At 40.5% G+C, this 23,347-nt stretch overlaps 1 protein-coding gene across 1 annotated transcript; it reads right to left on the reverse strand.

Annotated features, from left to right (window-relative positions):
• Positions 1-6: 6 nt before the first annotated feature.
• Positions 7-17,137, reverse strand: slc6a20 (solute carrier family 6 member 20). The gene is made up of 11 exons (XM_023418701.2): positions 16,875-17,137; positions 10,764-10,904; positions 10,373-10,464; positions 10,023-10,250; positions 9,302-9,412; positions 8,847-9,088; positions 6,834-6,996; positions 4,048-4,249; positions 2,985-3,144; positions 2,712-2,877; positions 7-455 (listed from the first exon to the last, which is right to left on the reverse strand). The coding sequence occupies exons 1-11, from the start codon at positions 16,996-16,998 to the stop codon at positions 285-287; spliced, it is 1,800 nt and encodes a 599-aa protein (XP_023274469.1). The 5' UTR covers positions 16,999-17,137; the 3' UTR covers positions 7-284.
• Between the last annotated feature and the right edge of the window lie 6,210 nt (positions 17,138-23,347).

The raw sequence follows: 23,347 nt of genomic DNA on the forward strand, positions 1-23,347 counted from the left end.
GGTGGGGGGGTGGGGTGACTTTAACACTGAGAGAAATTATGCAATAATACATTCACTGGGAAGAAGCCAGGTTTAGTTTTTAAAGGAGCAGACGTGTCTCCTGCTCCTCGGTGAGATCAGCTCCAAACGTTTTCAATGATGAGACATTTGGTGACAGTGAAGAAGAAGAAAGTGGAAAGAAAACACAGACACCAGCTGATCACACGCCACAGTCGCTCCATGTTAACAGGAGATGAGTGATGCTGCTCAGTTCAGCTGGAGGACGGCTCCGTCGCCTTCAGTCACTAAGTGGAGACAGTGTTCACGCTCCGCTCCCACTTGTGATGGTTCCCGCGTTTCCTCTTCCTGCAGAAGACGTACAGAGCTGTGAGGGGGACGCAGCTGACCGACGACACCAGCAGCAGGCCGATGAAGACTTGACCGAAGACAGGATACTCCGTCACCACTGACTTGCCCTGAGGAGACAACAGGTACAGTTAACACCTGTCTTCACACAGGAGCCTTTACAACTCATCAGTCGTCTGTGGGGCTGACGCAGTTGTCGCTCATGTTGGCACAACATCGCATTTATGTTTAATACAGTCTGTAACGTCTTCCTCTTGGGGTCTCTCAATTAAAACAATAACAAAAGACAGTGTTTGGTGATGTTGTGAAGCAGTGTGGGATCATGGGAGTTGTTGTCTTCTGCCGGTTTGGATTCCTTCAGTGTCAGTGGTTCAGGAGGTTTTTACCTGCAGCTGAATTATCCACAGAGGTCTCCTCGTCTCCACAACAAGCAGAGCAGCTGATTAGAACCAGTAGAAACACTTAATAAAAGTAACTTAAATTAAAGCAGCTTGGCCAGACGTCACACCTGCCCTCCATTATACATCAGACTCATTACACAACAAACAGCCTGTGGAGAGGTATGAAGGTTGTAGAGTAAAAGCCAGGGGCCAGTTGCATGAAACACCTTAGTTTAAGATTTTCCTTAGTTGCACAAAACACCCTTAAACACCCTTCTCCTTAATGTTTCCTTAAAATGCTCACTGCAGGATTTAAGGTTTTTTTCCTTATCTTGGTCTTATACTTAAGGAATCACTTGAAGTCAGTTGAGACCTTAGCAACCAAAGTATGGAAGAAAACTAAAGGCACCTCTGACTCTGTCTTAACTGCAACATGACTGAGTTTAGGGAGATAAATGAAGAACATGAACACATCACAAGAAGAGTGGAACTGATTCTCATCACATATTTGACCGTCTGTCAGTTTAGGATTTGTCCGATCATCTATAGTTGGATCACTCTACTTTCTGCAGCTCAACGATTGCTCAGAAGTGCTAATGGCAGCAAATGAACAGTCTCCATGGAAACGGTAGAATTTTACCACTGTAAAATCTTTCACTGTTGCAAATGCATTAACTTTTCTCCTCTAACTAAAGACTCTGTGCGAAACCCTTAAGTAACTCCCTCAGCTAAGGAGAAATTAAACCTTAAGTGTCATATTTAAGTAGAAAACTTAAGGTATTTTGTGCAACTGGCCCCTGATCTTCACATGGTGGTTCCAACAGACATTTCCACACTGGATTAGAAGTGGGTAAAAAATGAGCTTTGACCTTTTGGATATAAACATCGGATATAAACATAATTAGTGAATACATTCTTAAGTTATGACCCAAACTGTCTTTTTGTGAGGTCACAGTGACTTTTGACCTTTGACCTTTGACTACCAAATTCTAATCAGTTAATCCTTGAGTCCAAGTGAATGTTTGTGCCAAATATGAAGAAATTCCCTCCGGGTGGTCCTAAGACATTACATTCAAGAGGCCGACGATGTGTTTTGCTCGGTCACCTTGAGCTTTGACGTTTGAGAAATTCCCTCAAGATGTTGCTGAGATATCACACTCCTGAGAATGGGATGGATGTACAACCCAAAAACATACTGGGTGGGGACTACCGAAATGACTTTCATTCTAACGTTAGCTTTCAGATCAGTGATGACCATTATAGGCTGTTACCTCTGTATAAACCTGTATCTATTGTAAATTGTTTTTGTTTGACTGTGACTTGTTCTTCACTGTTCACACCTGACGACCCTCCCCCAGTGACCTCTCATCTCTTTGGCTTGCTAAAGAGCAGCAGCTCCTTCTCCCCTCTCGGCTCTTCGAGGACCAACAAAGCTCACAGCAACAGGTCAGCACAAGGCTACCTGGAACAACAGCTTTCCTGCAGGCCTGCTCACAGCAGACTCTCCTTCACTCTGCTTTTCAACAAAGAGTGAACAATTTCACTTCAGCGCCAACGGCAACTTAGTCTGCCAGCTGATTTTCCAAGCAACAGGAGTCACAGCAGAGTTAGCATGGAACAGCTAGAAAATGAGAAAACAGCGGAAGCCACACAGCAACACAGGACTTCACTCCACCAGGAAGCCACCCAACTCACTGGACTTTACAACAACACTAGAAAGGACCTCTTTGTTTTGTTCCAAGGACTGGGTGACGTTTACTGACTGTGCTTAACCTCACCCAGCACAGCACAGCACAGCTAAGCAGCAGAAGTCTAAACCTTTGTACATGTACATGTTGGTTAATGTTTTGTTGTGTATATATATATATATATATATATATATATATATATATATATATATACATATATCATGCCCTGACAACAAGCCCTGACCAGGTGAACTAATGGAGTGACTTGAGTATCAGAGGAGACAAAAGCAAAGCTCACCAGCTCTTTGTTCCATGCTTGGTAGGTGGGCGTCCCGCCCTGGATGTACTTGACGATGTAGATGATAAAGAGGCCGATAAGGAGAATAGGACTGGTGAACCCCCACATGATCTTCCAGTACCAGTTGGGACGATGACCGAGCATGTCCTCTATGTCCTTTTCAAACCTACAATCAGAGATAATATATTAAAACCTCATGAATATGGTTCCCAGCTGGACCAAAACAACCGCAACTGAAGTCACACAAACACAGAGACACACAGAAACGCAAACCTTCTAATCCCATAGATGTAACTGACAGCTATGACCTCGATGAGGACGATGAAGAGCAGGGAGAACGTGGCTCCATAGTCATTGAACATGGTGAACCAGTAGTTCCCTGAGGGGGTGGTGAAGCCGAGGCCGAGCAGCAGACAGAACAGACACACTAAACCTGTGGGAAACACACACTCAGTCAATGACACACATCCATGTACAGTCACTGCAGAGCAACATCAAGAAGTCATAGACATGCCATAAAAAACAAATCTATGAAACAATAAGAAAATGAATGTAGAAATATAAACATGATATGTTATATATATATGATTGTATATATTAAATATATAATATATATTTATTCATTAATATTATATAATACTAAATAAGTGAATAAAACATTGGATAAAAGCATTTAAATAAATAAATATTAAATATTTATTTATTTCTATATAATGAATATGCATTTATTAATATAAATATTAAATAAAAATGCCTTTGGCCTATTGCAAAAGCAAAAAGCATTTTTAATAAATATTACATTAATTTTATAAATATTAAATATTCGCTTATTAATATTAATTAATATATGGTGTGTAAATATTGATATTATTAAATATTAAATTAAAGAATAAGAATAAAGCTTTTTTATTTAATTTTAAACACTTATTTATTCCTGTTTATATTTCCACATTTATTTTCTTATTCCTTTACAGATTGATTCTTTCTAAGTAAAGTCTATCTATTTAAACCTGCTGTCTGGGTCAGTTAATCCTTTGATTGGTCACAGTCATGTGGGACAAATTAAATCTTAAAATCTGATTGGCTGAGGTGAACTCAAACAGATAAATGTGTCTGTCTTGCCAACAGGAACATCTCATAGCTCCAGAACCATGGTAAAAAGGTTATTTCCCAAACTGTCACAGTGAAATTGCTTCCTTTAAACCAGTGGCTCCCAAACTGGGGCATGAGGACCCCTGGGGAATTCAAAGTCATATAAACCACTAGTACAGGCTGAGGCCCACAAGGATGATGATGGTGAAGGCAACATCTCCCATCATCATCAGCCTGGATTTACCGTTGAACAACTCGTTGCTCATGCAGGACACAATCTTGAAGTCTCGCAGCGGGGTGATGATGGCGGTGACGTTTCCCAGCATGCTGCCCATCCCCAGCAGCAGCAGCATAACGAAGTACAGCACTGACCACAGCTGGGACACTGGCATGTTTTTAATGGCCTCACTGTACACTATGAAGGCCAAACCTGTCCCCTCCACTGCCTGGAACAGATGAGAGACAGAGTTAATGACTGGAATCTCAACTGGCTAACAGAACAGTTCTACAGGCCTGAGATAACCACTGTGAGGCAGGTAACCACATCCTGTACTGTGAATGGTTTTCTATATGTCAGGTCAGCTTGCTTGGTTAAAGGTACTGTTAACCTTGGTGATGTATAATTTGTGTGAGGCAGCCTGTTGCCTGCAGCTCTTTATCTAAGACTTTTTCTTCTTCTTCTGTTCCATATATTGTTTTAACTGACCAACAGCAGTCAGTACAAGTCAAGTCAAAGTCTTCTTTGGACAGATAAAGATGTCTTGTATCTCCTTCACTCTTCACCATGTTACCTGAAGCACTGGCAGGAGAAACTGGACGAATCCCAAACATTAAAACTATGTTAAATTACCAGATAATTCTTCCTCTGTGTTTATGCAGATGATGTACTATTATTCACACACACTAATGAAACCTTAAACTGTTTAGCTCACCTGTCCTGTTTGGATACAGAGGATCTTTACCCACTCAAATCAACATGGGGAATATTAAAGGTGCAATATGTAAGTTTTGCTATTGCTACATAGCCAGCGTTAGCATTAGCAGCTGTTTACTTACTAGTCTAGAAGATACGTCGTGAGCACAGCATCAAACTCCATTCCTTTACTTACCAGTAGCTGTCTCCAGAGGTGGAAACAAACACCAATATTAAATCGTTTTGCTTCTATTTCTATTTCTAGTCTTTTCTTCCACTGAAGTTAGCATGCTAACCTACATCTTGTCACTTTCTGATACTGACTCACTGTAGTGTCCAGTCTGTCCTGAAAGAACAGCTGCTCAGAGGACATATTATAACCTCTTATATTGTAAACACGACTGAAGCTCTTGTCAAGACTGAACAGCTGTTAATGCTATCGTTAGCTATGTAGCAATAGCAAAACTCACAAATAACTCCTTTAAATACTGACATACACCCAACATATCCTCCACATTGTCAGAGTCATGTAATCTAAACCTAATCCTGCACTTGAAGTTGGTCACACTCTCAAAAGTTAATAAACAGCTGGAAGTGTCAAATGATCTGTTAAAGGTAAAAACTGCCAAGAATAATAACCCTTAACAAATCAGACTGCTCAGCATCCATTCTCATCCAATTCTAACAGCTCAGCTTAACAACTGTAACGTCTGAATTTAACACTTCCACCACACCAATAGATCCAACCTTCAGCTCTGTATAAAGACGTGCTAACAGTGAACATACTACACAGGTGAGAGGGATTTTAGTGCAGCAGAAAACTGCATATTCCAGGGAAATCTTTCAAATGTGGATACACATGGTAAACTTGACACAAATCCTCCTTGTGTATTACTCTTTTGATAAAACATGTTAGCCACTTGAAAATTGAATGCGGCTGCCATTTCTTTCGAGGACATGATATTAATGATAAAGTTCATCCAGTATTTTCTCATATGAATAATCCAGGTGTCAAATCGTACATTTTAACAATGTAAAAGGCAAAATTTAGTACACTGTAAAAAATGAAAGTGTATTTGGTACCACTTAACAAGAAGACTCCCCTTATAAGGGACTTATGAAAAGTTTATAACTAGTTTATTGATTAGCTTGTTATAAATCATTCATAAGCTGCTATAACACATGAGATAAAAAGGACAACAGTGACCTGTTTTTGGCTGGAACGCAAGAGTGGGATCAGCCTTGTGATCTGGAATGTCACTGATTGACTGAGTGAGTGATGATATTTCCACCACTGTTCAGCAAAGTGCCGAGCTTTATGATTTGTAAAGTATTAACAACCAAATGAATGATTATAAACCATTTATAAATCCTTAGTAGTCTTATTGTAAAGTGGTGCGGTATATTTCAGCGAAAATATTACTCAACAAAAAAAAGATTACTCACAAAAAAGCTTGCTAACTAGCCTTGTGCTAGCGAGTTAGCCTAGTGAGCTAATGTTAAGACAGGTAAACGAGTTTTGTACATCATTCATAATAAATGGTTTGCAAATACGTTGTTTTTTATGCAGAATTTTTCACATAACATATAGAAAAATAAAGCTCTGAAGAAATTTAAGAGTTGTGAATTTTACATCCTCATAGGATTACATGGCAAAATCAGTGCAATCAGTCCTGTGGGTAAAAGTTTGTGGTAAAATATATGTTTCCTATGCCAGAAATGGCAGCCATCTTGAAATGTGAGAACGCTGAACTGAACGAATCAGTTTACAAATGATGAACGTGAACGTTTTACAACACTTTTAACTCACGTTTTATGGCACGCCGCATAACGTCTCCATAGATGGGTAGAAGGAGGTTCTATTGAAAAAGAATATCGGCCTATTTATTGAAATATATGGAACAAATGAATGTGAACTAGTTTGTTTTCATCTGTATGAACTGAACTTTGAGCTAACCGCACCAGTTATTAGGAGACCCTTTATCATTGTTCATAATTATTTCTTTTTAAATGCTTTTCTCTCTCACAGTGTGCGAATCCATTGTTGTTAATAATATAAAATATTAGGGTGTTCAGTGTGTATCACTGTAAGAACAGTGTAATGATGAGGGACGTACAGTGTCTAGTTCACTCTCCAGGTCACAGGTTTCCAGTTTGTTGGCGATCTCAGCAAACTGCTGCGGATACGTGGCGTTCAGCTTCTCAGTCCATTCGTAGACCGTGTCCATGGTGATGGTGTCCTCTGCTAGGTTAAAGGTATTCAGCAGCAGGACGCGGGTCCTGGAGCAGGAAGAGATGGACCGTTACATGAAAAGTTCACGACCTCAACCCAGACCTCAGACCTGACCCAGAATATTAATCACCTGCAGTACCTTTTATCATTCAGTGTAGTTCTCAGGTTTACCAGTGCAGCTGTCTCACTGAGGGCAAGTGTCATACACTCATCTGCCGTCTGAGACAGACCCAGAATCAAACTGTCCACCCTTAAAGCCAGAGCACCAGCAGGTCCTGAAGTTTCAGTCAGCTGCACTGTATCATTAACTCGACTGGTCACTCAAACACCTCCTCATTAAACACTGAGCGAATTTTGTGTAAGAGTTCAACTGGAAGACATCACGTTTACCCAGCTCAGCCATTTCCCAGTTGATGAATGAAAGACAAAGACTGAGCTGTGATTTCAGCTGTGTTTACTGTAAAATGATCAGAGAGAAAGTAGAAGAGACAGACTGTCTTTCGTAAGTTATGTTTTCAGGCTTTTGCCTTTGACTGGATGACATGCAGCAACCCCAGTCACCACAGCAATGACTAAACCCCAATGTAACACACTCCACCAGGTGAAGCACCAGGGCCTGAGACTATATTTCATATTTAGTCTCTCACACAGAGCACAGCAATAATAATGACAATAATGATACATGTAATAAAAGTTGTTTATTTGCTGTAATGGAGGTGAGGCTCGGTGTATCGGAAGCGCTCCTCCTCTTCCCTGAAGTTCCCGAGCAGCTGGGAAACCAGAGCAGCTTGGCACTTTGCTGACCAGTGGTGGAAATATCATCACTCACTCAGTCAGTCAGTGGGATTCCAGATTACAACGCTGATCCCACGCTTGCGTTCCAGCCAAAAAAACATGATAAACACACAGTCCGTGTCCACCTCCAGCCCTTTGATTCATCACCACTCACTAAGCTGCAAAAATTCACTTTACTCTTACACATCCAACCCACACACACACGACCACCTCAGCTGCTTCACTCTGTCTGTTATTACTGCATCTACCTCACTGCACAGTTTGTGATCTCAGTGGCTGTCTGTTCCATCTGCACATGTGGCTGCTGATCTTTGACAGCGTCTCAGTCTCTCTCTATCAAACATGTTTTTGTACAGTTATAATTTCCATCTGACCAGTGGCTAACAATTACTTTACGGATTGAACAAAAACAAACAAACAACCTACAGTGAACCGGCTCTCTGCTGTCAGGTCTGAGGGAAGCCCAGTATGTGAAGAAGTTAAAAAAATAGATCTGTTTTCCCTCTGCTGCTGCCGCTCCCTGCTGCTGCCCTTGAGTGGGCTTTATCACCATGAAGATAAAGATAAAATAATAAAATACTAAAACACTGGAGAAGAACTGAAGTCAGTAAAACCAGTTACCAAAAGGAAATCAGTCCAGAAAATAAAAATAGAATAAAGGACCTAACAGTAAACTGCCTAAAATGTATAGATAAATAAATAGATAGAATAGAATAGAATAGAATAGAATAGAATAGAATAGAATAGAATAGAATAAATAAATAAATAATTGAGGTGCTTTTAAAAATCTCAACATCTATGCTGCTCTCTGTATCTGATGGGATTACTGAGGCTGTGTTTTCTTTTCCATTAATGTCATGTATCTGTGTCTTGTGTGTCAATTATGTCAATTATCACTCATACATTTAATTCATAATTATTATCAACTTTGAATAACATCAATTAAAAACTAATGACCACAAAAAAAAAACCAACTACAAACTTACTTGCAGCTTTGAGGTACACATACACATATACACAGCATCTGTGGACTGTTTAAAGACACACAGGGTGCCCTCACATACACACATTAACACACACACACATACACACATTAACACACCTCTCCAGGCAGTTCTCGTAGTTGACGGTGGCCTTGAAACCGTAGATGGCGAAGGTGACGATGCTGGCGAAGATGGAGGTCCCGCTGTTGATGAGGGAGACGACGATGGCCTGACGCTCAAAGTTGTTGTTGTATTGGTTGTAGCTGGCGAAGGCTATGAGAGACCCGAACCCCAGACCCAGAGAGAAGAAGATCTGAGTGGCTGCGTTGATCCACGTGGTGGGGTCGGCAAGCTGCTCCATCTGACACACACACACACACACACACACACACACACAGCATACACTTTAACATACATCTTAATAATAACCTTCTGTTGTTTCACAGTTCAACTGATGGTTCTAACACACGAACATTCAAACAGAAACTTTGTATTGGAAAATGTCAACAACTTGAACTAAGCTCTGTCCTCACACACAGTGTGTGTCCGCTCTAAAACCCCAACACAACCTCACCTTGGGTGTGAACATGTATTTGACTCCATTCATGGCCCCGTGCAGCGTGACGCCCCGGATCAGGTAGATAAAGAGGACCAGGTAGGGAAAGGTGGCTGTGAAGTACACCACCTACAAATAGAGCCACACAGCAGCCAGGGTCAAAGTTCACGTGGGAGTGGGTGAGTAGCAAGTTGTTGTTATTTTGTTGTTCTTATGTGAGACTTAATCAAGCAAACAGTTTGATTTAATTATTAATTATTGATATATTATCTTTAGCCATTTTGCATATTTGTTTTATTAGTATATTTATAAATTTTCTGATTTGAATTATGCCTCGTGTGTTTAAAGGTTGTTTTTGTTGTTATTATCATGATAAATATTATGATCTGATACCTGATAGGCTGAGGTGTTATATAGATGTTCACAAGAGCGGAAGGGCCAACAAGTACCAACTGCACAACTTTGAAATAAAGTCAACTAGTAGACAAACAATTGTCATTTTTATTTTCTTTCCTCAAGTTTATGAGTATCTCTTTTTTTTCCATGAATAAATATTGAATTGTGACATTAAGGAGAGAATGTGTGTTGATATTCTTTTAATCTTTTAACATTATAAACAGTTTATATTCACAGTCCTTGATGTTTCAAGTGTCTCACTAACAGTCACAGAGTCGACCTGACCATGTACACTGTGGCTCCTGTCAGTGTGTATGCTTAGGGCCCCTGGGGGCCCTCTTACCTTTCCAGTTGACTTTACCCCTCGGACAATGAACAGGTAAGTAATGACCCAAGCGAGCACGAGACACAGAGCCTGGCCCGTGTGAACACCTCCGTTCCCTTCAATAGAAGAAGAAATGTCCAGCGTCTCCCTGTAGAAGAAGTACTGGGTGGGCGTGGCCCTCTCACACTCCTCTATGGGCCCTGTTCGGTTGGAGTTGACGGGGCACTCGGCCCAGGGCAGGACGGACTGAGACATGGACACAGAGCAGTGCAGTGTGTTATCTGACTGTGCAGAGCAGGGCCAACTCTTTGTATAGAAACAGAATCTGTCAGTGAACAAATGACAGTTGTTGTTAATCAGCAGCTCACTTGAAATGAATGAAAGAGGTACCAGAAACTCCATGCATTGATGATGTTGTAATAGAGACACAGATACAGGGAAGTCACAACACTAGCAAGACCTAAAACGAGAGAGTTGTACAAACAAATCAAAAACTGTTACAAAGGACAATTTCACACAATCTGTACACACCTGTTAACCCAAAAAATTAATGTTCATCATGTGAGTCAAACAGTAATGCTTCACATACTGGAACTCATTACTGACCAGCTGCAATAATTAGAATTAAATCATTTAATTAGCACTTCACTAACACACAGCTCTCACGGGGCCAACGCAGCAGACACACACTCTCCTGCAGTCTCACACACCACCAGAGAGGCAGAGGTGCTCCCTCATCACTGTCTCACTGTCACTTACCCACTCCTCCCAAATATGGGCTGATGGCAGTCCACGCTCCAATGCTACCAAGACGCATCTTCTGACCAATGGCAAGCTCCAGGTAGAACAAGGGCACGCCCTCCAGAAACAGCATGATTAGATATGGAATCAGGAACCCCCCTGAGGATGGAAAAAAAGCTGTACTCAGCCGATTCAGAAAACACAACATCACAACAAACAATGAGGGCTACTGCCAGTCTACACATTCATACTTTCAACAGGGAACAAGCAAAGACTGTGTCCCACAGTTTCTCTTACAGTGAAGAGGGTTCAGATGTTACATTATATTACATTTACATTTATATTTACTCAGATGCTTTTATCCAAAGTGACTCTAAGTACTGCTCTGCACTGCTCTGATTGCATATAGCTTGTTCCACCATCAGGGAACCACAGACCTGAACAGTCTGGACTGAGACTGTCTTGAGTGCAGGGATGTTGATGCCTGATGACATTCCTTGGAGGAACACAGTGGCAAGAAGGAGCATAAAGCTGAATGACTGAGTTCAAGTAGATGGTGCAGACCCAGAAATCTCTCTGAAGGCAGCATTAGTGAGTTGAATTTGATTCAGGCAGTCACAGGTAGACAGTGTAGGTCGATAAGTAGGCTGATCTAAGACCAGACGGGCTGCTGCATTCTGGACCATCTGTAAAGGTTTCATTGTACATGAAGGCCTGTCAGAAGAGGATTGCAGCAGTCCAGGTGAGAGATAACCATGACGTGGACCAAGAGCTGGTTGGAGTACTGAGTGAGGTTAGGCCTGGTTTTTCTGATGTTAAATAGAGCAAGCAGCATGACCAGGAAAAGGATGCAAGATGGTCAGAGAAGGAGAGCTGGTCATCAAACATGACACTCAGGTTTCTCTAGACCTTGGTTGGGGTACGAAATGAAGAGGTAATTTTGATTTGTATTGATATTGTGATGGAGAAACTGATTGGCAGGGATGACTAGAAGTTCATTCTTAGAGAGGTTTAGTTGAGGGTGGCATTCCTTCATCCATGTGGATATGTCAGAGAGACAGGCTGAGATCTGCACAGACACAGTGGGGTCAGCTGGAGGGAGCGACAGGTATAGTTGGGTGTCATCTGCATAGCAGTGATGAGAAGCCATAGCGGATAATTGGACCCAAGGGGTGATATAAATTGCAAAGAGGAGGGGTCCCAGTACTGATTCTTGGGGCACTCCTGTGAGGAGGAGATTTGATAAGGACGTTAGTCCTTGCCATGACACAGAAGGAGGGCCCAGTGCGATTGAACCAAGAAAGAGCTTTGCATGAGATGCCCATGTCAGAGAGTACAGAGAGCAGGATGGTTCACTGTATCAAAGACTGCTGAAAGATCCAGTAATATCTACAGTGAGTTTCCAGTTTATTTGGTAACTGTATAATCTAATTCAATCCAGTATCCCTGCAATAAAACAAGATAAACTGTGAGGTTTCTAACATTTTCCCCATTAACACTGATGAGGCAGACAGGATATTAAAAACACAACAACATTACAAACTATGACCATAACAATGAACCATCTCTCACTGTCAACAACTGATAACCATACAAACATGTAGGAAGAGGTTTTGTGTCAGGTCCTAACTCTACATCTGGAAGCAAAGCATTGTATAACTGACTCATGGAAGAAACAAACAACCTGTACAATTTCACAATGGTCGAAGGGAATGACCTTTTACTTTGCCTTAGAAAAGATAAGTTACATTACAAAGAACAAACTTGACAGGTTTAGGGACATTTGACACATCTTTTGTAACTTCCTGAAATGTAATAAGATTGAAATAGACGGTTGGAATGATGAATGTAACTCAATTGACCGCTATATAGGGCTGTACCTTTGTTTTTACATATTGTCTATTTCAATCATTATCATCATCATCATCTTCATCATTATCAGTTATTATTATTAGTGACTGTTATTTCATTTTAATCATTATTGTTTCTTCATTATCATATATGTTCTATGTCTGTCCTTATATCACCCTTCTTGTTGTGTTGTTCCTTTTCTTAAACAAATAATTCAATAAAGTAAGTTTGAAAAAAAAAGACATGTAGGACTTTGAGTGCAGAGCTGCTGCAACCCATTATACTGGTGTGCCTAATAAACAGGTATGTCAGTATATGTATTTGAGTGTGAACTATGAGACACACTCTGTAAATGTGGTCTGAATCACAAGTGATACATCTGCTCATCACAGAATAAAACATAATAACCTGTGTTTTTAATGAAGTGGACAAAGAGTTTCAGTGCTGAGAAAAATATCAACCTTTCTTTCTTTTGTTTTTAACTAAAATGCTGAACAACACCTCTAAATAAAGATGATCCAAAACTGGAACAATGATCTAAATCAGGAACTGACTGATCAAAAACATGTCAACAAGACATTTGGTGCCTTCAGCCTCTGTCAGAGCTGATAGTTTCAGCACTCTGAGCCAAAAAAAGACAGACATTTGATGAAAAGACACATATTAAGTGCAGACAACAGTTTTTGTGGGCTCACTTAGTGGAGACACACATTGACCTTTCATGTGCTGCATGCTGAGTTTTTTAATGCTTCATAAAGTTTATACAGCACGTCAGGTTCAACCTACAGTCTGAGAATAAAGTTTCTAATAATAAATGCGTATTTGCTTCAGGTCTTCGGTTCTTCTTTTTTCCTGTTGTACCTAATCACATTGTTGCTTACAGGGATCTTCAGAAGACAGCCAACACATTAGGAGAAATAAGCTGCAAATTCAGAAACGATGCAGATTCAAAAACACAGACCTGAGAGGCCAGACCTACGACCTGACCTTTGACCAAACGAGAGATTATAAGGGAAGGAAGAAGAGGCTACATAAAAAGGTGATAAAAACATATGTGTTCTTTTGTTCTTTTTGTTACATTTGGTTGTAGTTTTTACAATATTGTAAAAAAGCAACAAAAAACATAGCAAGGGTTAGCGTTAGCTTACGTACAGTCTATGGGGGTTTGTGTGTTTTTGTTGTTGCATCGTTTCTGTATTTGCAGCGTGTTTGCTGTTCATGTATTTGTTTTGGCTTCCTGAAGCACGTTTCGGTTCTTGTATTTGTTTTGTATTTTCGCATGTTTTTTTTTTAATCTTCATCGTTTCTGAATTTGCAGCTTTTTTCTACTAATAATAGTAGTCTGGACTCACTCAGGACTGTTGTGGAGAGACGCATGCAATGTAAGATGAAGGCCATCTTGGACAATACCAACCATCCTCTCCACAACATTCTGGCAGGACAGAGAAGCAGCTACAGCAGCAAACATCTCATCTCACTGCAGAACAGAGAGGTTCAGGAGATCCTTTGTTCCAACTGCCATCAGGCTGTAGAACACCTCAGCCAAAGGAAGTGGATTAATCTAATTATTATTATATATTACTATTGTTTATTTATTATTAACTGTTTTATTATTATTATTATTATTATTATTATTATTATTATTATTATTATTATTATTATTATTATCATCAATGAGCTAATGGACACATGAATTTCCCCTATGGGGGTAAATAAAGTATCTATCTATCTATCTATCTATCTATGATGGAAGTGTTTTGGACCGTTGCAGTGTGTTTGCCATTGTCAGCCACTGTACAGTATGGATGTATGAAAACAGTGTTAGACCGAGCTGAGGAGAGTTTCTTCTGCTGACACTTGCCTATCTACCTGTTCTCCAGCACTAACACTGAGCTGTGCTTAAAATCTACACAACTACATTCATCCTCAACTTCCAGGTCTGAACATTGTGCACTTTCACTTTATAATTAGAAGCTCTTCATTGGAAACTTACAGTATTTTATAAATTGTTAATAAAAATTAAAAACCTCAGTGATACATTGTTCAGATTAAACTCTGTCCCCTTGAATGAACCTACAGTGGTACAGTGTTAGAGGCTGAATATCTGACATCCAGTTTCTGTCCACATAGCGATTCCACCACATTGTTGTGGAGTTACTGGACCAAGAAAAAGTTCATTCATCTAGTTGTTTCCAACCTTGAGAACAGCTGTCACATGTCTTCCCTGGTTTCCTGCTCGGACGTTACACATCCAGGACAGTAATTACAGTAGAAGTGTGCTCATTGTTCAGTGACCCGGGACAGACCCAAAAAGACACAGTACTCCTCTAATTCAGCATGTCTGCACTGGGTACTGTCGGGACCTGGTTCATCTGTTCATCTGACCCGTGCTTTAATAATATCACTGTTTTATCCAACAGGAAGAAAACTGAGTAAAAACAACACTTCTCATTTACAGAGGAATCTTCAGATATACAGTAAAAACCAGTGGAGTATATCTGCTCTTTATCAGCTTTACACACTGAACATGTGTTGTCTTTCAAAACTGAATCATCACTTCATATCTTTTCTGCTTTTGTTGGTAAAAAGTAAAACACAGGTACATTACAAACAAATTTTACTTGAAAGAAACAAAACCACATGTTAAAACTCTCAGCTGTAAACAGTAATGGATGTTTGTGCAGTAGGTGTTAAAACTCCATCCAGTCTAAAGGTTTCTGTCCATGTGTTCTTTGATTATAAAGCAGGTCTAGGTTCTATATTAATACTGTGAAAGCATCAAAGCCTCAGTCCACAGAGAAATGCACACAGCCTGGATTCAGAAACTGAGCCTTAAAACCAGCCGTGAGGACTTCTGGAACTTTGTGATGTCACAACTAAGCAGTCATTGCCCTCAGCAGCATCCCAACACCAGCCCACCTGGACCCACCATCCAACCTTGCAGGATTTGGTTTCTCTGAATGTTTTACCGGAAATCTGCTATATTTTTATTAAATCACTCAGAAAATAGTCAGCCAATCAGAAGAGAGGCTCAGAGCCTCCTCTCTTCTTATTGGCTCCCTGAACTGTTGTTACTAGAGCTCCAGAGAGAAGCCTGAGAGAGGAGATGTGAAACTACAGAGATGGTTTTTGGTTCTTAAAACCACAAATATATGTTCTTATGGATCAACACTTCATATAAAACACAGGAGAAGAGGAAAATATGGAGCTTTAAATAGTATAATAATCCAAACGGTTAGCAGAAGCAGTGAATCTGCTGCACTACATATGGTTGAATAAAGGCTCTGCTCTCCCTGAGGTTCACTCAGAGGAGGACCGTTTAAGTTTGAGAGTCTTAAAATTCTTACATAACTTCCACCTGTGAATTATGCATCAGTGCTACATGTTTTCAGCTGATTCCCTCCACGGCTCACAGCTCAGGCTCATTCACAATATGAACTGAGGTCTCTGCTCTTATCACAATGAGCTCTAATTAACTGATTAATTGCTAGTGACAGAGTGTTAGTCACTGTGCCAGAGTACATTTATAACTGTAACACAGTTTAAATACACTGACAACAGTTCATATTAACGAGAGACCAGATGTTTTCTCTTTCTCTTAGACATTAACAGCTGGAAAGACTGTCAGTGTGAAGGGAAATTTGCTGAAACCAAATAAACTCTAATATTGTTTTAATAACAATTGTTTTAATATGAATAATATAATATTGTTTTAATGAATAATGTTAATCAATTTATAATAGTTATATTACAGTGCCATGTCTGATTGTGGAGCTCCAGCAGCAGTCAGGGTGTAAAGTCTGTGTCCAGGCTTCACTCTGGATAAATCTGACTAATATCAACCACTCACCACTTCAGGTTTATGACCTGCTCTTAGTTTATTGGTTTCAACTTTGAGTCAACCGCCTGTTCAACAATAGCACATTCAGTGTGATAAGGATTCGTTTGGAAATTTACCACCAGAAGCAGCCAACCTGCATGACTCGGATACACCGACCAGGGGCTAACATGTTCCGACAATTTAGTGATTGATTGATGGGCTAATTGTCAGATGTGTGAGATGTGTAGTGTGTGAGCTTCAGTCCTCACACTGACTCCACACTGATGCTGGATGATACAGTGACAGTGTGGAGGCTCGTTGTTCAGGTCCAGCTGTGCCACATCAGTCTCTCTATTTAAAATGTAAATGAGACCACAGAGCTGCTCACGCGTCACACAGACGTTCAGTCTTTGTCAATCATGCACCTGACGGTGCTCAGTATGGAGTCAGTGACTTACCTCCACCGTGCATCTGACACAGGTACGGAAACCGCCACACGTTCCCCAGTCCGACTGCATACGACACACACGCCAGCACAAACTGCATGGGGTTGTCCCAACTGGGTCTCGCATCTTTCTCCATGTCTGAGTCCTGTGAACGTGCCCAGGTCTGAGCTCAGCGGCCAGAGCTCTGCGCGTCAGCGGGGCGGTGGGAGCGGTAGGAGCGGTGAGAGCGGTAAAGAGCGCAGCGTGTGGAGGCTGTGACACCGCGCGTCCTGCCTGGGGTTTATAAACTGACTGTAATAGTAACGTGCTCACTCTGAGGGGGAGGGTCCTCCTAGTCACTGTTTTGTTATTGAATAACTACACATCCCATCAGCCACTGGCTTTAGAGCATGGGAAATGTAGTCATTGAAATGTAAAATAAGTGTAGATGGGATCTGTGAGAATGAAGTGTTGAAATGTCAAGCAGCCACACTACATGCCCCAGAATTCACTGCAGGTGTTCATCTCGGATTCATGTCTGTGTCTTATCCCTGCTCCTTGAGCTGGAGTCCTGGATGACAGTTTAGTGGTCCAGGCTCTTTAACCCAGCAGGATTGTCTCCTGTGGAAAGTCCCAGCCTGCCCTGGTCTTCACTTGCACCTCATCTGACAGCTGTATTCATTAACTAACATACTTCTCTCCAGCTGTGATGTTGGTGTTCAGATCCTGACCGAAGCAAAGGCTCCGTTTGTTTTTATTGTTCTGTGGTTATGTAACCTTCACACCGTGTAACTGTAGACTTCCACTGTGTGACATTACAGCTGAGTCGTAAACTGATCATTCAGAAAACAGACTGATCAAAACTACATTTAAATTACAACAGAGGATCCTCCATTAGTGTCCCAATGAAAATGAATTCATATTTATAATGATTGTGATTCTGATCCTCTGACGAGAATTTATCAGATTATTAGTTCAACACAGGTGAAGGCTCAAATAAAATCCCTGGTGTGGGGTGTGGGCGTCCCCACGAACATACCTGTGGGACACTAACCCTGAAATTTATGGACAACATGGCTGCATGAATGTGTCAGTGAAGATCACTGTGTGTGTGGACGCCTAAATATCTGTTAGAGGGGACCTGAAGTCATGGTCATGTATGACAGCGGGACTGTGATGTCCACTTGACCTCATCCAGCTCAGTTTCCTCATCACAGCACAGCTGGTCAGAGCTGTTCCAGCTGCAGGATCTGGGACCTGGAACCTGATCTCTAACTGTGATATTGCTTCAAAGTAAAGACAACTGTCTTTAATTAAAACTGAAATGGAAATGGTGAATGTTAAAGTAGATGGATTAAAAATAATCATGTAATTCAATTTAAAAATTCTATTATTAATTCTTTGTGGTAGATGGCGACGAGTGGCTACAGAACAGACTGTGAGGTACTTTATTAATTAACCATTAGGTAATAATTAGTTCCCAACATCTGTTATTAAAGAGCAGCTGAGGGGGGGCAGACAGGGGCCGGTCACATGACTGCTGCTGAGATTTGTTACCCATTATTCGCATCAGTCCAGTTTTATCCCTGTCATTGTGGGCGGTCATCATCATCATCATCATCATCATCATCATCATCATCATCATCATCATCATCATCATCAGTCCCTTATCACAGGACTGTCACAGGTATTAGCCTGTTGTTTTACACTATTACAGGCTTCATTAACAAGTCAAACCTGGTTAACCATTAATTAATGAGATATTTCTTCCTGATGACACCTTCAGTCTGAGGGCACAATAACAAACAGCTGGTTGAACATAAACCAGGATACAGAGAATAATGTGTGTGATAATTAATCCACCTCCACCTGCTCACATGATTCAACACGACTATCTTTACTATATGAGCCACTTTAGATTCAACAGTTTGATAAAAAATAATACTGTACTATACTATAATCTGAATTCCTGTTCACCATGTTCACGTGTCTGTGTATTTTACACGTAGAGACATAGACAGTTCATCTGTCTGCACAAACAGATACTGACACAGTGTTACTGCAGCGGTGTGTCTGTGGATGAAGAGAAAATTTCATGTCCCACCAGTGAGTACTAGGACTCAGGACCACTGTGATCCTCTATCTTAGGAGGGTCAAGACTGAGGATCTGTCCCAACAACTTCACTTGTGTATTTGTGAGCAGTCAAGTGTCGACTTGTGTAACATATCTCTGGTCAGTGTCCAAGTGGAACTTGACCAGAGCTCAGGACATCCGGTCCATGTACATAATATTTCAGTTTAATATCCACATGTAGTAACTCCAACTTTATTAAAGCTGTATATTCTCCTCTTCTCCTGTGTTTTATCTGAAGTGTTGATCCATAAGAAGATATATTTGTGGTTTTAAAAACAAAAAAACATCTCAGTGTAGTTTTACATCTCCTCTCTCAGGCTTCTCTCTGGAGTATGTAAGTAGTCTCTAGTAACAACAGGTGACTGACTGGCTGACTGTTTTCTGAGTGATCCAATAAAAATGGTGGGTCCAGGTGGGCGGGGCTTGGGGCATGGCTGAGAACCTGATGTCTCATTTTAAGACCCAGTTTCTGAATACAGGCTGTGTGCATTTCTCTGTGGACTGAGCGCTTTGATACTTTCACAGTATGAATATAAAACCTAGACCTGATCTATAATCAAACAACACATGGACATCTGCCTTTAGACTATATGGACCTTTAATATGTCTTCTGGTTCTGTACAGACTCTCACAGCTCCTGGTTCAGTGTAAAGATCCTTGTCTGGTTTAATACAGAAAAAGTTCACAACTTGTTTATCTACATTTAACCTAAACCACCATCTTACACTGACCTGAGGCAAAGAGCTTACGTTATCTAAACACCTTGTGGTGTGTGAACATGCATTAGGTGCTCAAGACTGCATGTGTTCTCTCAAATCTACAGTAATTCTGAAGACATGAAATCAGATGTATTGTCCTCTAGGGGACAAACATAGTGTTGACCACAGTAGTCCGTCCGTCCGTCCGTCCGTCTGTCCGTCCCTCCGTCTGTCTGTCTGTCCATCCCATTCTTGTGGACACAATATCTCACTAATGCTTTGAGAGAATTTCTTCAAATTTGTTACAAACACTCACTAGGACTCAAGGACAAAGGTCAAGGTCAGTGTGACCTCACAAAACACCTTGTAGCCATTAACCAAGACTTCACACGGAAATGTGTGAAAACAATTTCCCACATATGGTTAATATTTTATATGATGATATTTGGTCTTGGTGGATTGTGCTCGGTTCTCTTTTCCCCTGTAACCTAACTTTTAAGGTTGTATTTGTTTTTGCATTTTTGGCAACTTTGGTTTAAGGATGTTGAGAATGTGAACCTTAGGTAAACTGCTGACCTTTGGGGGAGCAGGATGTCAAAGGATCCATTACACATATGGGTTTTATTGTTATATTGTTGTTTGTGGGTTTATCTAATACACCCCTTTTTAGGTGGGTGGAAGTAATAAAAGTGACACACAGAGGTAAAGGTCTTGAGGTTAACAGAGGTTAGTTACAACACACAGAACAACATACTATGTAAGCAGCTCAAGTTCAGTCATTCAGTGAGAGGCTTGGTGTACCCTTCACCAGATCTGTCCTTCGTGCACAAATAAACCAGCCAAATTTAATTGTGGACTTGATGGTCTGATTGTGAGAAATCATCTTTCCAAATCACATTCAGGATAAATGCAGAAACAATAGAAACAACTGAGCAAGCAGTAATAAGAACAGTATAGGTCAGAAGACAGAAAATGAATGAATGAATAAATAAATAAATAAATAAATAAAAAGAACACCAAAGAAAAATAATAATAAACGAGAAAAAAAATTAAACAAATAAATAAAAATAAAGGGACAAAACATGATGATGGGCTTTTTTAACATATAATAATAATAATAATAATAATAAAAAAAAATGTAACAGCATTTCACATATTTTTAATCTAGTATTATATCATAAAATAGCCATCAAACAAAGGTGTATTCTTTAACAAACAACATTTATGTAGAAAGTATTTTTGCTTAAAGTATCAAATTATTATTCCCAAACTCAATTTTTCTGTTTTCCATTTGGAGACCAAATTTTATATTTTTATATGTTAGGGTTAGAATAGTGTGATTATTGCATGTTATCCAACTGGAAAGCCTCCCAAAAGGTCCTAATTAAATTACAATAAAATTATAGATGCTCTATGGTCTCAATGTTGGAATTGTAGAAAGTACAAATATTAAAATCTACATAAAATGTTTGGTTTAAGAGGCAACAGTCTCTTTACATTAGTATTTTTGGACTTATCTCCTCCCCATTAGAGCTGATGTTATAAAGGTAAAGTCCTCTGAAATATTCTGTCTCAAGTTCTCAAGTTTGTGACTTAAGTCTGACTTAAGTCTCTCTTAGAACGTACTACAGCACATTACAATGACCATACAGCTACATGCCATGAGATACGGTCAGGGTTAAAGGTTATTCCAAATATAAAAACACATTTTCTCATTTTCAAATTCTGGTGAAAAAGAGACGTGTCTCTGTGAAACGAGGCCTGGTTTCTTGATAATCCTCAGACTCAGAGTGTTTTTCTGCTGAAGAAACTGTCCCACAGAAAAACTTCCATCCAGGTCACCATGAGTCTCAGATGGTGATGCAGCTGGTTGTGTAATGGCCCACGTGTGGATTCTTGCTGTGTCCCACTTAACTGTTGTTGAGTCCATCCCACATGAGAGACCATGTTTGTCAGGACCTGTGGGGGGGCAACAGGCTCAGGATTTAGAACTGTGGGCTGATGGGACAGGATACCTGTTTCTGAATGTGTGTTAATTGATGTGACAAAAGAAAAACACTGCTCTTAATTTAGTAAAACTAGATATTAGAGGGGGGTCAAGGTTCCAGAGGTGAAAGACCCTGGACCCCCAGTCTCCTCCACTGAATGAGCCGGGACTAAAAGAATCCAGTTAGTCTGGTTTTCAGTAATCTCTCCTGACAGACTCTTCATGCAGAATGAAGGGGGTGGACGTGCTCCGACCCCTAAACACAGAGTTAACAAGAAGTTTACAGGAACAGCCCCACAGGGCTGAACATAACAAAGTCTGTTCTCAGCTGGGTCAGTCGTGTTAGCAACAGTCTCATATCAGACAGACCAGTTTCATTAGATGTGTTTATAGAATAAATATCATTTATAGGAACACAGGAGACCACTGTTTGTTTTTACCCACACCATCAACCAAACCATGACCACAGACAGCAAACAGCTTCGACCTGTGTCTGTTGTCTTCAGTGAAGACGAATGCAAACACTGAAGAACGATGTCAGAGACCAAAGGTATCAGTTAGTTTAATCACTTGAAGCACAGTCACTAACAAACTGGAATCACCTTCTCGTGGGTGTCTGCCTCCTCCACTCAGACTAGTTTCAGATTACATCACTTTTTATTCAGAGTCATATAAAATATGAATCACCTGTGTGAAATTTTGTCATAATGGCTGTGTGAAGTCTTGAGTAATGGCTAAAAAGTGTTTCGTGAGGTCACACTGACCTTGACCTTTGATCTTTGATCACCAAAATCTAATCAGTTTGGTCTTGAGTCCAAGTGAATGTTTGTGCCAAATTTGATGAAATTCTCTCAAGGCGTTACTGAGATATTGCGCTCACAAGGCCAAAATCATGTTTTGTGAGGTCACCGTGACCTTGACCTTTGACCTGTGACCTTCAGCCACTAAAATCAATCAGTGCATCCTTCAGTCCAAGTGAATGTTTTTACCAGATTTGAAGAAATTCCCTCAAGGAGTTATGGAGATATTGTGTTCACTGGGCCAAAACTGCATTATGTGAGGTCACCATGACCTTTGACCAAATCAGTTCATCCATGAGTCCTAGTGAATGTTTGTTCCAAATTTGAAGAAGGTCTGTCAAGGCGTTACTGAGATATTGTGTCCTGGAGAATGGGACAGGCGGATGGACGGACAACCCGAAAACAATATTGGGCCACTGTAGTTTGTGTGGTCTGTGGAGCAGAGAAGCTCAGTAACAGACACCAGGCGTATCATCTCTGGAGGTTTACTCTACAGACTGTGATGAACATACAGTTTTACAACCTCTGGGTTTATGGATATTGAAGTAAGAGAATAAATGTCCACACTGATATTTACAGTTTGATCATTCCCGCACTGCAATCCATAATCATTCAAACAAAAAGAGTCTGTAACTTCTGCCTCCAGGGGTCTCTCGATCAAAACAATAACAAAAGATGGCGTAGGGTGAGATTGTGCAATAGTGTGGGATCATGGGAGTTGTTGTTTCCAGCTTGTCCTGGTTTGGATTCGTTCAGTGTCAGTGGTTCAGGAGGTTTTTACCTGCAGCTGAATTATCCACAGAGGTCTCCTCCTCCCTGAAGACCCAAAGGCAGCAGAGTGTGGAGACCTACTTCCTTCTTAGTCTGGCTTTTAATTGCATTTTATT

This window comes from Seriola lalandi, unplaced genomic scaffold (assembly GCF_002814215.2).
Source record: "Seriola lalandi dorsalis isolate HSWRI2012SDOR001 ecotype SW California unplaced genomic scaffold, Sedor1 jcf7180002054583, whole genome shotgun sequence".
Lineage (NCBI taxonomy): Eukaryota > Metazoa > Chordata > Actinopteri > Carangiformes > Carangidae > Seriola > Seriola lalandi.

Coding starts and splice junctions, on each gene's coding strand:
- slc6a20 (XM_023418701.2), bottom strand. CDS start 16,998: ATGGAGAAAGATGCGAGACCCAGTTGGGACAACCCCATGCAGTTTGTG. Junction 10,905..16,874: donor GTGTCAGATGCACGGTGGAG/GTAAGTCACTGA, acceptor TTCCATCCTCAG/GGGGGTTCCTGATTCCATAT. Junction 10,251..10,372: donor ACCTCTTTCATTCATTTCAA/GTGAGCTGCTGA, acceptor TCCATGTCTCAG/TCCGTCCTGCCCTGGGCCGA.